The following is a 12,811-nucleotide window of genomic DNA, read 5'->3' on the forward strand; positions in this document are numbered from 1 at the left end:
GTATATAGTAATATGTGTGATTGATGTGGTACCTTGTATGCCTTAATTTCTTTGTCAGGCTTCAAGATCTGGGTCCATATAAGGGCTGGTGGAGTTCAGTGTAATGCTCACAATCAGAGTATATAAGTTTTTCAAATTTAGTGTATGTGTCTATGACCTGACCACAAAGCAGTAACTTGAAACTGCCTTTGTGGAGCTGTCACCAAACTTTAAAAAGTGTTTTATGTACATAAAATATTTATTTGCCTATTGTTCACAAGGCAGCTTAGTTTATAACTATCTGTTTGTTTTAAAAAAGAATATTCTGAGTTGTATCTCATGTCACCAAGTTAGCACAATGGAGGTTTTGAGGCGTCACTGAAGGAGTTTTATAGTCTTTTTATAGAAACAGCGTTATTTCTATTCTCTCTGTTTCCCCTTTAGACACACACAAATATACTTTTATATATATGTACATAAAAACATTTTGTTTCTTGTAGTTAGAACCTGGCTCACTCGATGAAACCCAGATTGCTACAATATTAAGGGAGATACTCAAAGGACTTGATTATTTGCATTCAGAAAAGAAAATACACAGAGATATTAAAGGTAATTTTTTTTATTTGTATTGTAATAATATTAGAAGAGCTCATGCAATGTAAATGAGCACCCTCCCAATGTTAAATGTCATCATTTCCCCTCTTTCCTCTTCTTTATTCCAGCTGCCAATGTATTGCTATCTGAACAAGGAGAAGTCAAACTGGCAGATTTTGGAGTAGCAGGACAACTAACAGATACACAGATAAAGAGGAATACCTTTGTGGGAACACCATTTTGGATGGCACCTGAAGTAATAAAGCAATCAGCATATGATTCAAAGGTAAGGTATTTCCAGGCATTAGACAAAGTCCTTTCCTTTTTGACTTGATAGGTTGATCTTCAGAATGTGGCCAAGAATTTTGTCTGTATTTAGACAGGTGCATGTTTAGATGATACCGAGCAGCTAAGAGGTGTTGGCAAGGAAAGAAGCTTTCCTCATTTATGTCGTATGTCTAAAGTTTCCTAGTGTATTAGGCCCACCCAGATGGCAAGAAATGTTACACTCTATTGGGGAATATTTTTGATGGTTGTCTAAAAAAAGAAGAGAGCAAATATATATAAAATGTTAGTATACTTCCACTTGGGTTTAGGGAAAAAAAAAGTCACCAACGCTGCTGAAGAACATAGATTTGGTAGGTGTGAAAGTGTTGTTTGAAAGTGCTGTTACTCATCTGTGGAAGTGTGCTGCATAAATCTGTGCTACTCTCTGACAATCTTCTTTTAAATAGTTCATACAGGGAGAGCTTAATGTTGAATATCATATTCACATTACACAGGATTTTGATTTAGCAGAGTGGTACAGCAGCAGTACAATGGTACTGAAGTCACAGCACTAGCACAATATACCAGTTGTAATATGCAGTTGCATCACAATAGATATGTGATTACTGTGACTGGTCTCCATATGCTCACCAGCATGATACTAGGTGTGCCCAGTTGCCAGGAAGGAATACATTTACTGACTCCAGCTCAAGCCCGTTGCTCTTTTCAAAGTTTATCTTCTTGGTTACTTGGTGTGATAGTTTAACCCACACGCATCAACAAAAGCTCAGCTGAACTCAGTTGGGGAAGTGAAATGGGAAGAAGCTGTATTTTACAAGCAATAATGGAATGCAATGAATATGTACAGAAATATACAGAGTTTACAATATTATACAAGTATTTACAAAAAGAAAACATCAGAGAAATCCTCCTTGGGCAGGAGGATTCTGCCCTGTTCCCCTCGTAAGCTCTCGCCTCCCTTTTAACTCTGGTTAATTAGAAGAAAATAGAAAAGGAGAGATGTTGGGGGAATTTCAGTTAGTCCAAAAGCATTGTTAGAAAATGCTTATCTCTAGTTTGCTGATAAGAGTCCTTCAGCAAAGCAGCCAGCATGCCAACAGAAAGAGACAGAGTGAGAGAAGAATGTAAGATCATAAAACTACATCCCACTCATCTGACCAATGGAATTAATTTAGAATTATCTTTCTTGTTTTCCTATTTACAGCCAACTATTCAGCTAGAGAATTTGCAGCTATCTTTCTTAAAGGCACAACCTGAAACTATCATACTTGTTTTAATATTTCTGTTAATAATAGCTAGATAATACAGCTCCTTGCTGCCCCTCTCTTCTCCCTTGTCCATGCTCCTCTGGGTAGTTCCATAAGATACCGCTCTGCTGATTGTATCAAGGAAGGCTGTTTGCACAAACTGATGCAGCTGTGTATCTGACACACTCAGGTCTCACTTATGTTGAGATAAGATCACGTTTATTTATAATTAGCCGTCATTCTTCCTATTCTACCTTAAGCTCATCTTCCTTGCCCATCTTCTCTGATCCCCTTGTAGGGGTTTGTTGACTGGTCACATCTCTCACAATGAGACAGGCTGGTCTGTTTCCTCTGTTTCTATGATCAGGTGACGTGCCGGGTGGATGTGGGGAAGGCTGATAGTTATGTATATGTGAGAGCACAGATAACCAAATCTAACCTCATTTTCCTTACATAAACTAGCTAAGCTTGAGAGGTGTGCAATCACAGAGCACCTACAGGTTGGCCAAGGGATCAGGCCCAGCCAGCATGGATTTAGGACAGACAGGTCCTGCCTCACCAACCTGATCTCCTTCTACGATCAGGTGACTGCCTGGTGGATGTGGGGAAGTCTGTGGGTGTAGCCTACCTGGACTTCAGCAAGGCCTTTGACACTGTCCCCCACAGCAAACTCCTGACCAAGCTGTCAGCCCATGGCTTGGACAGCAGCACTCTGTGCTGGGTTAGGAACTGGCTGGAGGGCTGAGCCCAGAGAGTGGTGGTGAATGGTGCCACATCCAGCTGGCAGCCAGTCACTAGTGGTGTCCCCCAGGGATCAGTACTGGGCCCCATCCTGTTCAATATCTTCATTGATGTGGATGAGGGGATTGAGTCCATCATCAGTAAGCTTGCAGATGACACCAAGCTGGGGGCAGGTGTTGATCTGCTAGAAGTTAGGAGAGCTCTGCAGAGGGACCTCGACAGGCTGGACAGATGGGCAGAGTCCATCGGCATGAGATATAACACATCTAAGTGCCGGGTTCTGCACATTGGCCACAACAACCCCATGCAGTGCTACAGGCTGGGGTCAGAGTGGCTGGAGAGCAGCCAGGCAGAAAGGGACCTGGCAGTAGTGGTTGACAGTAGGCTGAACATGAGCCTGCAGTGTGCCCAGGTGGCCAAGAAGGCTAATGGCATCCTGGTCTTCATTAGGAACAGTGTGGCCAGCAGAAGCAGGGAAGTCATTCTGCCCCTGTACTCAACAGTGGTTAGGCCACACCTTGAATCCTGCTTCCAGTTCTGGGCCCCTCAGTTTATGAAAGATGTTGAGTTGCTGGAACATGTCCAGAGAAGGGCAACAAAGCTGGGGAGGTGTCTGGAGCACAAGCCCAAGCACAAGGAGAGTCTGGGGTTGCTTAGCCTGGAGAAGAGGAGGCTCAGGGCAGACCTTATTGCTGTCTACAACTATCTGAAGGGAGGTTGTAGCCAGGTGGGGATTGGTCTCTTCTCCCAGGCAACCAGCACCAGAACAAGATGACACAGTCTCAAGCTGCACCAAGGGAGGTTTAGACTGGATGTTAGGAAGAAGTTCTTCACAGAAAGAGTGATTGGCCATTGGGATAGGCTGCCCAGGGAGCTGGTGGGGTCAGCATCCTTGGAGGTGTTTAAGAGGAGACTGGATGAGGCACTTGGTGCCATGGTCTAGTTGATTAGTTAGGGTTGGATGATCAGTTGGACTTGATGATCTTCGAGGTCTCTTCCAATCTGGTTGATTCTGTGATTCTGTGTTAGACAGGACTGTCCTCTTCATAGTGTAGTCCCACTGAGCTGCAATCAATTTCTATTGTGTAGTTGCTGTGTTGGTGTCGTAGTTTGGGCTGGCTGCCCTCTGCTACAGGGGTGTTTCCTGTGTCCAGAAGTCCAGCCCAGTGGGTGGACACAGGAAATTAGGTTATTTCCTACCATGATCCCTTGCACCACTCTAAGTTTCACGGCGGGGTCTGGCACTTCCTCTTTTTCTTCCTCCTCCGTCAGCCGGTAACATGGGGGAGAGATCTCCTGGCTTTGGGCCTGGCTAGGCCCAAGGCCACGGGGGGATGGGCAGTCTCAGATCTGGCCAGCTGAGACTAGCCTAGCAATGGGAGGGGGAAGAAGGAGCCCTGGGGGTCTCGGGTGTACCCTCAGGTAGGGATGGGATTTCTCTGGGTCTGTTTTGGGTTCTTTTCTCTCGTCACTATATTTCTAGGTTGTTTTTTTTTCCTGCACGCACTCACCGTTCTATTTAAACTTTCCATCACCTTTGCAATCCATTTGTTTGAGTCATTCTGTGCGTGGTGGGGAGGGGGGGGCCTGCCCCAACCCATTACATTTTGGCGCCCAACGTGGGGCTGGCTGTTGTGCCCACTCTGCAGATCGATTGCAAAGGATGGAGAGTTTAAATTCAGTTCTGGGCGTCGGTTTGGGTTTGGCAGTTGGGGGCTCAAGTGATGTTGCCGGGGCGGCTGTGTAAGTTCTTGTGGATTGTGGGGGGATGACTGGTGCGCTGCCGGTGGCACGGACCTTCTGCTATTTCAGGCAGGGGTGGTACTCGACCATCGGCATCGGGGTACCGCTTGAGAACGCGGAACCTGCCCCTTCTCCGCGGCGGGCAGTGAAGTGGGGGAGGGGCAGCAGCGAGCAGATCAGAGTCAGGTCTGTTCTCGCTGCGGGAATAGAGCCAGCCGCTGCGAGCGGGCGAGCCAGCTCCCGAAGCCCCGGGGGGCCGACGGGGACTCCAGCTGGAAAGCCGTTTTCAAGGGCTCTGAGAACGCGCGTATGGCTTTCGCTGGAGAAGCCGTTTGAGTGTCCGAGGGGTGGAGGTGATTTTGATTCTGCGCCGCGGCGGCAGAGGTGGGCGGAGCCCTGCTGCATGGCGAGCGGCGGCGGCGGACCCGGCCGTGCGCTCGGGCTGCGGCGGGCCCGGCCCTAGTCTCTTCCCCGACTTTTTCGGACGAGTTCCGAAAATGGCGCCGAGCACCTGGCTCCACCTCCCTTCTTCTCAGTGAGCTGTGGTGCAGCCCCTCCCTTTCCGGGGGCGGGGTGTGCAGCCGGATGCTGTCTTGCCTTGGTACGGGTATGCCTAGTGGGGGGGCGGAGTACCTCGGACAAGCATCCGTGTAGTTGGACCGCAGTTGGAAGCGGTTGGTTGCGGCACCCTGGATGGATTGAAAAAGGCAGTCGTGGGTTGGATGGTTTCGACTGGCCTGCCCCAGGGGTGGAGAATATGCCGCCGAGTGACCATGGGTGAAAAGTAGAGGCTTGGCTGAGAAGTTGTGAGGCTGTTCCAGGTGACCAGGATGCCCAACAGATCCATGGAGAACTTGCACCGCAGGAGAATGAGCTCTGCATCGCCGGGAGGTTCCATTGGATGAAGGAAGAAGAACTGGAATGGACAGACACTAGAGCCTGACTGAGAGACTGTTTGAGTGGACGCCCAGATGAAGACACGGACTTCGCCGGACATGTCATCAGTTTTCTGATTTGATGATGTGTTTGGGTGCAGGCATCATGGTTTGAAATAAGGGGTGGCCCCTGTCGTAGTTTGGGCTGGCTGCCCTCTGCTACAGGGGTGTTTCCTGTGTCCAGAAGTCCAGCCCAGTGGGTGGACACAGGAAATTAGGTTATTTCCTACCATGATCCCTTGCACCACTATAAGTTTCGCGGCGGGGTCTGGCACTTCCTCTTTTTCTTCCTCCTCCATCAGCCGGTAACATGGGGGAGAGATCTCCTGGCTTTGGGCCTGGCTAGGCCCAAGGCCACGGGGGGATGGGCAGTCTCAGATCTGGCCAGCTGAGACTAGCCTAGCAATGGGAGGGGGAAGAAGGAGCCCTGGGGGTCTCGGGTGTACCCTCAGGTGGGGATGGGATTTCTCTGGGTCTGTTTTGGGTTCTTTTCTCTCGTCACTGTATTTCTAGTTGGTTTTTTTTTCCTGCACGCACTCACCGTTCTATTTAAACTTTCCATCACCTTTGCAATCCGTTTGTTTGAGTCATTCTGCGCGTGGTGGGGAGGGGGTCTGCCCCAACCCATTACAGTTGGCCAGTATTGGGTTTTGCCCTGCTGAATAGAATAGAATTAACCAGCTCAGGAGGCCAGTTGTCCAGGATTGATTGGTTTAATTGAGGACTTTCCTGCAAATCACTCTTAACTCACAAATCAGAAAGAAATTAAGTTAGAGAATGATATTTATGGTAGTGAGAGAAGACCTGTAATGTAGTGACTGATTAGGGTCAGCATATTTTTGTTCTTTGAACTTAGCAGGACTTATAAAAAAAACTACTATGCTACCCATTAAAAAAAAGAAGCAACAGGTTGTTTTATAGTGATGTAGTTTGTTAAAGCCAAGCTGTATCTGTAAGTTTTTCACCAATTTTTTTTTTTTTGAAGAGGCAAATTTACCTTTCTGACAGGCTGGGCATAAATTGTCTTCCTCAGAAGTATTCTAAGCTGGTGTCTTAGCTGCTAAGTCTTCTATATTTTTTTCTACTTTATCTAATGATTTGAGGTACTCTGCTTAAACAACCTATCCTGCTATTAAAATTGAGGCAAAGAAGGTGTTAAGTACCTCTGCCTTTTCCTCATCTTTTGTTACTATGTTCTCCTCGGTGTCCACCAAGGGGTGGAGGTTGTCCTTGCCCCTCCTCTTGCTATTAATATATTTATAGAAAGACTTTTGTTGTCCTTCGCAGTAGACGCCAGTCTAAGCTCTAAATGGGCTTTTGCCTCTCTAATTTTTTTCCTACATGAGCTAGCAACATCCTTAAACATTCCATGGGTTGCCTCACCTTTCTTCCAAAGATGATACACCCTCTTTTTTCCCCTTAATTCCTTTAGAAGTTCATTGCCCATCCAGGCTGGCCGTCTGCCCTGGCGGCTCATCTTCCAGCACAGCCCGTTCCTGAGCCTTCAGGATTTCTTTCTAGAAGTAGGCCCAGCCCTCCCGGACCCCTTTGTTTTTAAGGGCTGTTTCCCAAGGTACCTTCTGGGTTAGTTCCTTGACTAACCTGAAGTCTGCCCTCCGGAAGTCCAGAGTGGAGGTTTTTTTGCTGCCCCTCTTAGCTTGACTGCATATTGAAAACCCAATTACCTCATGGTCACTGGACCCCAGACAGCCTCCAACCACCACATCTCCCACCAGCCCTTCTCTATTGGTAAAAAGGAGGTCAAGCAAAGCCTTACCCCTGATAGGCTCACAAAGGAACTGGGGTAAGAAGCTGTCTTCTATACACTTTAAGAACCCCCTAGACTGCCTCCTCTCTGCTGTGTTAAGTTCCCAGCAGGTATCAGTCAAGTTAAAAGTCACCCATAAGAACAAGGTCTGGAAATCTGCTTACTTCCTACCCACTGTTGGCTTCCTGGCCGAAAAAGATTGGAAGTGTCCTGTTGACACTACCTTGGGCACAGTTCATCTGCTTCTTTCATGCCGTTCTGCATCTTTCTTCATATACTGTATGCCTCACACCAACAGTTAAATTGTTAGTTGCTGCTTTTCTGATTGTACTGATGTCTTTGCTCCTGCTGACTGCTGAAAAGCCTGGCTGTGCAAGGCAAACCAAAACTACTAACCAGGCTAAAGGAAGCTACGTGCACCCTGAGGTCTAATATTGCTAGTTACTGCCTTAAAGCTTGAGTTCTCCTGTTGATTCTGTACTATTATCCACTGTCTTAATATTATGGCTAGTTGGTGGGTTTCCTCACCATGGCTTACACAGTATTATCCACACAACTCATGCAAAAACTATTATTCAAGTATATTGATTTCTATTTGAAGCCATTTTGGATATTAAGATATACAAGTTGCACCTCAGCTGTCCACCTGAGTTATCTGTTCTGTCAAACACGGATTTCAGTATTGAAGAGACAAACCTTTGAGAGATTTCCTCGTGTGAAGCACCTAAAATGCTTTTGGTTAAAACCGTATATTTTTGTAGCATTACTTTATGATATTATAGCATTCACATTAATGTCTCTTAAAATAATGTGAAAGTCATGAATATTTAATGTAAGTTGCTGATTTTCTGTACAGTCTTTATTTTCCCCCCAAATGTATGTTATGGGAACATAAATACTATCATTATCTTTTCTCTTTTGTTAAGGCAGAGAAGCAGGCTTTTTGTCATAGATTAAAAATCATGCATTTTTGAAGCATGATGGTTTATTTCAGGATTTGGCAAATGCATACATTTTGTGTATTTCTTTCTTCTAAAAAAACCCATAACAATGTCAGACCAAGTCCCAGTTTAGGTTCCCAATACTGTGTTCTCAAAATTACGGGAGAGGTTTTTGGACTTTCCCTTCCAACCCTGACTGATACCATGATACTATGACTGCTTTATGCATATGTGAGCTCTGTATTCTTTTACCTCCATAGAGATTTTGTCCATTCCATTCTTGCTTTCTTCAGTCCCATTCCCAAATAGTGTTATGTCTTTAAGAGATTCCTATTCTTTCTTAGAACATATATTGCAAGGTATATATGCAAGGCATTCCAACACTTGTCTTTGTTGCCTCAGAAATAATCAAGGTATGTGATTTTTGACATAGAATCAAGGTACCACAAGGATCATCTAGTTCCAAGCCCCCTGCCATGAGCAGGGACACCCCACACTAGATCAGGCTGGCCAGAGCCTCATCCAGCCTGGGCTTAAACACCTCCAGGAATGGGGCCTCAACCACCTCCCTGGACAACCTATTCCAGGGCTTCACCATTCTCACGGTGAAGAGCTTCTTCCTCACATCCAGTCTGAATCTCCCCACCTCCAGCTTCATTCTATTCCCCCTGGTCCTATTACTACCTGATATCCTGAGAAGCCCCTCCCCAGCTTTCTTGTAGGCCCCCTTCAGATACTGGAAGGCCACAATTAGGTCACCTCAGAGCCTTCTTTTCTCCAGACTGAAAGAAAGATCCTTACAGGATCTTACAGAAAGATCCTTACAGGAGCTTCCAGGTCAAGCTAAATTTTTACTCTCTAGAATGGAAGAGGAAAACCTCATGGCAGCACTGCAATAAATAGCAATTACCAGTAATTTGCTGACTCTTAACTGAACTTGGAAGACTAATTTTTGTTCAAGATTTGAAACTGTAAAAATTGCAATATCTTGTAAAACAGTGGTGATACAGCATAATTTCTTCTTAAGCTCATGCTTCTCCATCCCCATTTGGAGAACTGATTTGTGCCTGTTCTGGTGTTTCATTGTCACAGAGAAGCACATCCTAGAAATGCCTGGTCAGAAACACATGGAATTAGTACTTAATTCCTATTTTGAGGTCCTTTCCTATCTGTGAATAGAGACATACATTTCCAGGGAAATTTGGGGAGTTTATTCTTGACGCTTCCAACAGGAATGGGCTTCCAGAACCCATCCTGGACTTCAGAGAGTTGAGTATGCAGCTGTAGTGTTGGACTTGTATAGTTTGTTTTTTGTGGAGGAAGGTCACTAGAAGCAGAAAGCTGTGAATGAATGAAGGAGGGGACAAAGTGTTTTTACACCGCTGTGTGTGCATGTGGGTGTCTATGCACATGTACACATAAATTTGATTTTTATACTTACATATACACAAGCTCCATCTGTGACAGAAAGTCTGGCAGGAAAAAAGTCATGACCTGAATATGTTCCTCTTGAGAAACTGAAATTCAGAAAAATTGGAACTAATAATGCCCAGTTGTTACCATGAAGACTTGTCTCTGCAGGTGATGATTTTCTTTCATAACCAAGAATAACGTTCCTGCTAGAGAGAAATTGCTCACAATTATATTCAGACTTGAGAGCTTAGCTGATAATGCTGTTATTAGATAAATGAAACTCAGAGCTTATATACTTATGTAATCTTCTCCTCAGTGTGAGATGGCAGTTGTGCAACATGGGTTAACAAAATGTCATTTCATTAATTTGATGGTACACTAGTTTACTGCAAGAAGGGGGCCGCTCTAACGACCAATTTGATCAGCGGATTCCACTTTATTGAGCATCAGACACATCTTATATACAGTTTGCTATAATTATGCCCACTTGGCAACATACTATTGGTTGCTCTCTAAAAGGTTACATCATTGTTTTCACAACTCTGTGGAATTCTTCTATCCGGCCTAATTGCTCTCTTTCCCAGATCTCGCCTCCTCCTTATCTTGCTTGCCTCCCATCTCTGGGGCAGCTGGACTTCAGCATACCAAGCAATCAGCACTTTCTCACATCTCCTCTCCGCCAGTATATTATCAACAGAGAATTCTTCAAGGCCTGAATTGCACAGGTGTTCCTGGGACCCATGTCCCCTCTTGTCCGACAACAATTCCCCCGTTTTTCTTTTGTGCAAGTAAGGCCTTGGAAGTTATTCTTTGAACACTTTGCATAATACAATTATAAACAACTTTAACAATAATCAAAATGAGTACAATGATACCTAAGAACCTTAAAACTTACTACTATAATTAACAAACATATTTACATTAAGTCTGGGTATCCCTATCAGACATGTCTGAAAAAGTTCAGTCAATTCATTATTACCTGTTATGTTGCATCTTTATTTTCTCTAGGATGGTCAAAAATCATAATTTGTTTAATGGTAGCAAGATTTCTTTAATCTGTAAAGGTAGATCTGGCCAGGCTCTGGCTTCACAGACAGAAAACTTGCAGGCAATCAGCAAGAGCAAAAGAGCTTCATTGCTTTGCCCAATATAAAATTACCCATAATAATGTGTTTTTGCTCATCCTAGTAATACTGATCTCTTATTGGTACCAACTTCACCCAAAAAGCAACCTTACAATAGTTTTCTTCATCTTATATAGCTTCATCATCTATATAAGAAAACTTATGCTAAATAGAAGGGAGGCATATGATAGTCTTAGAATAGGTGGTCAAATCCCTTCTCCCTACATTCAGTGTGGTAAGGGTCAGAGCATCCACTTTCACACATGCCCAATTGTGCAGGCTTCTTATCTGAAGAAAACAAATTCCCAGTTCTGAATGTTTATCTTTAAGACAGCTCCTTCTCAGCCGTGATGTCTCCAATTAACCAGACAGTGTCCTTGCAAGTCTGCAAGATAGGTTTCTTTCTCTTTATCCTCTAAACAGGCCTCACAAGATCCTGACCCTTAATCCCAGTGCACTCTAAGTCTTACAATTTTAACACGAATCACCGGTATATTCATCACAATTCCCCCTTTTTTTTTTTTTTTTTTTTTTTTTTTTTTTTTTTTTTTGTCACCATTGATTTGTGTTAAAATTTCCAGATATTTCAGAACCTTCTTAATTGGATCATAATTAAGTTCATCTGTTCTGATCACATTCTGATCATAATTCTCTACTTGTAACTCATTGACATGAGCAATCTTACTTAAAGGTCTTAGTATTTTGTAACAACAATTGCAGAGTATTATGCATAGCAATATTACAATTATTCCAACAATATTACAAACAAATGTTCAAGCCAATTTAGATTTGGTAACCAGAAAGTTAATTTATCCCACATTTCTTTAAATCCACAAGAAGTATCATCTAAAGAAATCTGATGTAATATCTGATTGTGGTTTACAATCGCCTGTAAATCTGTTTCCACTCGTTCATCTAGATTAACATAACTACAACAAGTTACATTTATGACTACACATACACCTCCTTCCTTAACATATAAAAAATCCAAAGCTAATCTATTCTGAGTAGATATTTTCGAGAGACTATTGATTTCAATTTGCTGCACTTTTATTGCATCTGTGCTTGCATTTACTATGATTTCAACTGTAGCAGAAAAATTTACCATTGCTTTTTCAAGTTCAAGTCTTTTCTCTCTGGTCTGATCAAGATTCCACACATGGGAACGTGGTTTTTGATTTCGATTGGACTACTTATGTACAAATAGGGTTAGGATTAAAATTAGGCTCCACCAAGTATATGTGAACTCTGCCTCCTCGGCCTGCTGGGGTGCAACCAGCAGCCGGGTGTATTTTCTTCTCGGCAGCAGTTACATTCTTCAGGAGCCCTACAGATTTTTTAACTCCTTAACCCACTTCAAAATTCCATTTGGAGTCTCTTCTCTACTTCCTTGGTTAGTTCGTTTACCATTTCCCATTGTGCTTTTGTTATTTCAATTCCTCTGCCTTCAAAATCTTATGTCTCTTACTTTTCCTTTTACTAATCCTTTTAATTATTCCTGATATTTCCCAACTAAAATTTCTCTAGTCTTTATTTCCCACTTATGCCAATCCCTTTCAATAATTTTCCATGGGGATTTAAATCCTTTTTCTCACCACAGAATAGGTTTTCTGTATTTACCAGTCCAAACTGCCTATTTTCAAATTCAGCATTCAGGACAAATTTTTTTTTTTTTAATTTTTTTTTTTTTTTTTTGATTGATGCTTTTGACCCCAGATTATCATAACAGTTATTGTGATCGATGTTCGACTTCATGGGAAATGCTGTTTCCTCTCAGTCTTGGTTCTTCTGCACATTAGTGAAGGAATAGTTGTCAAAATTAATACCTATTTACTACAAACCTTAACTTATGCTAATACCAAAAATCCTTAAACCCTTAAAAAACTATGTTAAAATTAATCCATCAAATCAGTGTCTAAAAAGAAATAAAATTGTTACATTAACTAAAAAACACTTTCCAAAATTAAAAACTGTTTATACATTCGTTAACTATATTACATGGAGCTCCTTTGAAATGCCTAGGCAGACAACTAAGAAG

The 12,811-nt window shown here is 43.2% G+C and overlaps 1 protein-coding gene across 1 annotated transcript in view; it reads left to right on the forward strand.

The window, feature by feature from the left end:
* The window catches only part of STK24 (serine/threonine kinase 24), a 75,300-nt gene that overhangs the window by 40,292 nt on the left and 22,197 nt on the right, over window positions 1-12,811 (forward strand). Inside the window, exons 4-5 of the mRNA XM_068166497.1 lie at window positions 480-588; window positions 702-859. Of these exons, the coding sequence (XP_068022598.1) occupies window positions 480-588; window positions 702-859 (267 nt within the window). The remainder of the gene's footprint in view (window positions 1-479; window positions 589-701; window positions 860-12,811) is intronic.

The sequence above is a fragment of the Melanerpes formicivorus genome, unplaced genomic scaffold (assembly GCF_026170545.1).
Source record: "Melanerpes formicivorus ecotype bairdi unplaced genomic scaffold, bMelFor1.0.p_v2 SCAF_1, whole genome shotgun sequence".
In the NCBI taxonomy this organism is placed as follows: Eukaryota; Metazoa; Chordata; class Aves; order Piciformes; family Picidae; genus Melanerpes; species Melanerpes formicivorus.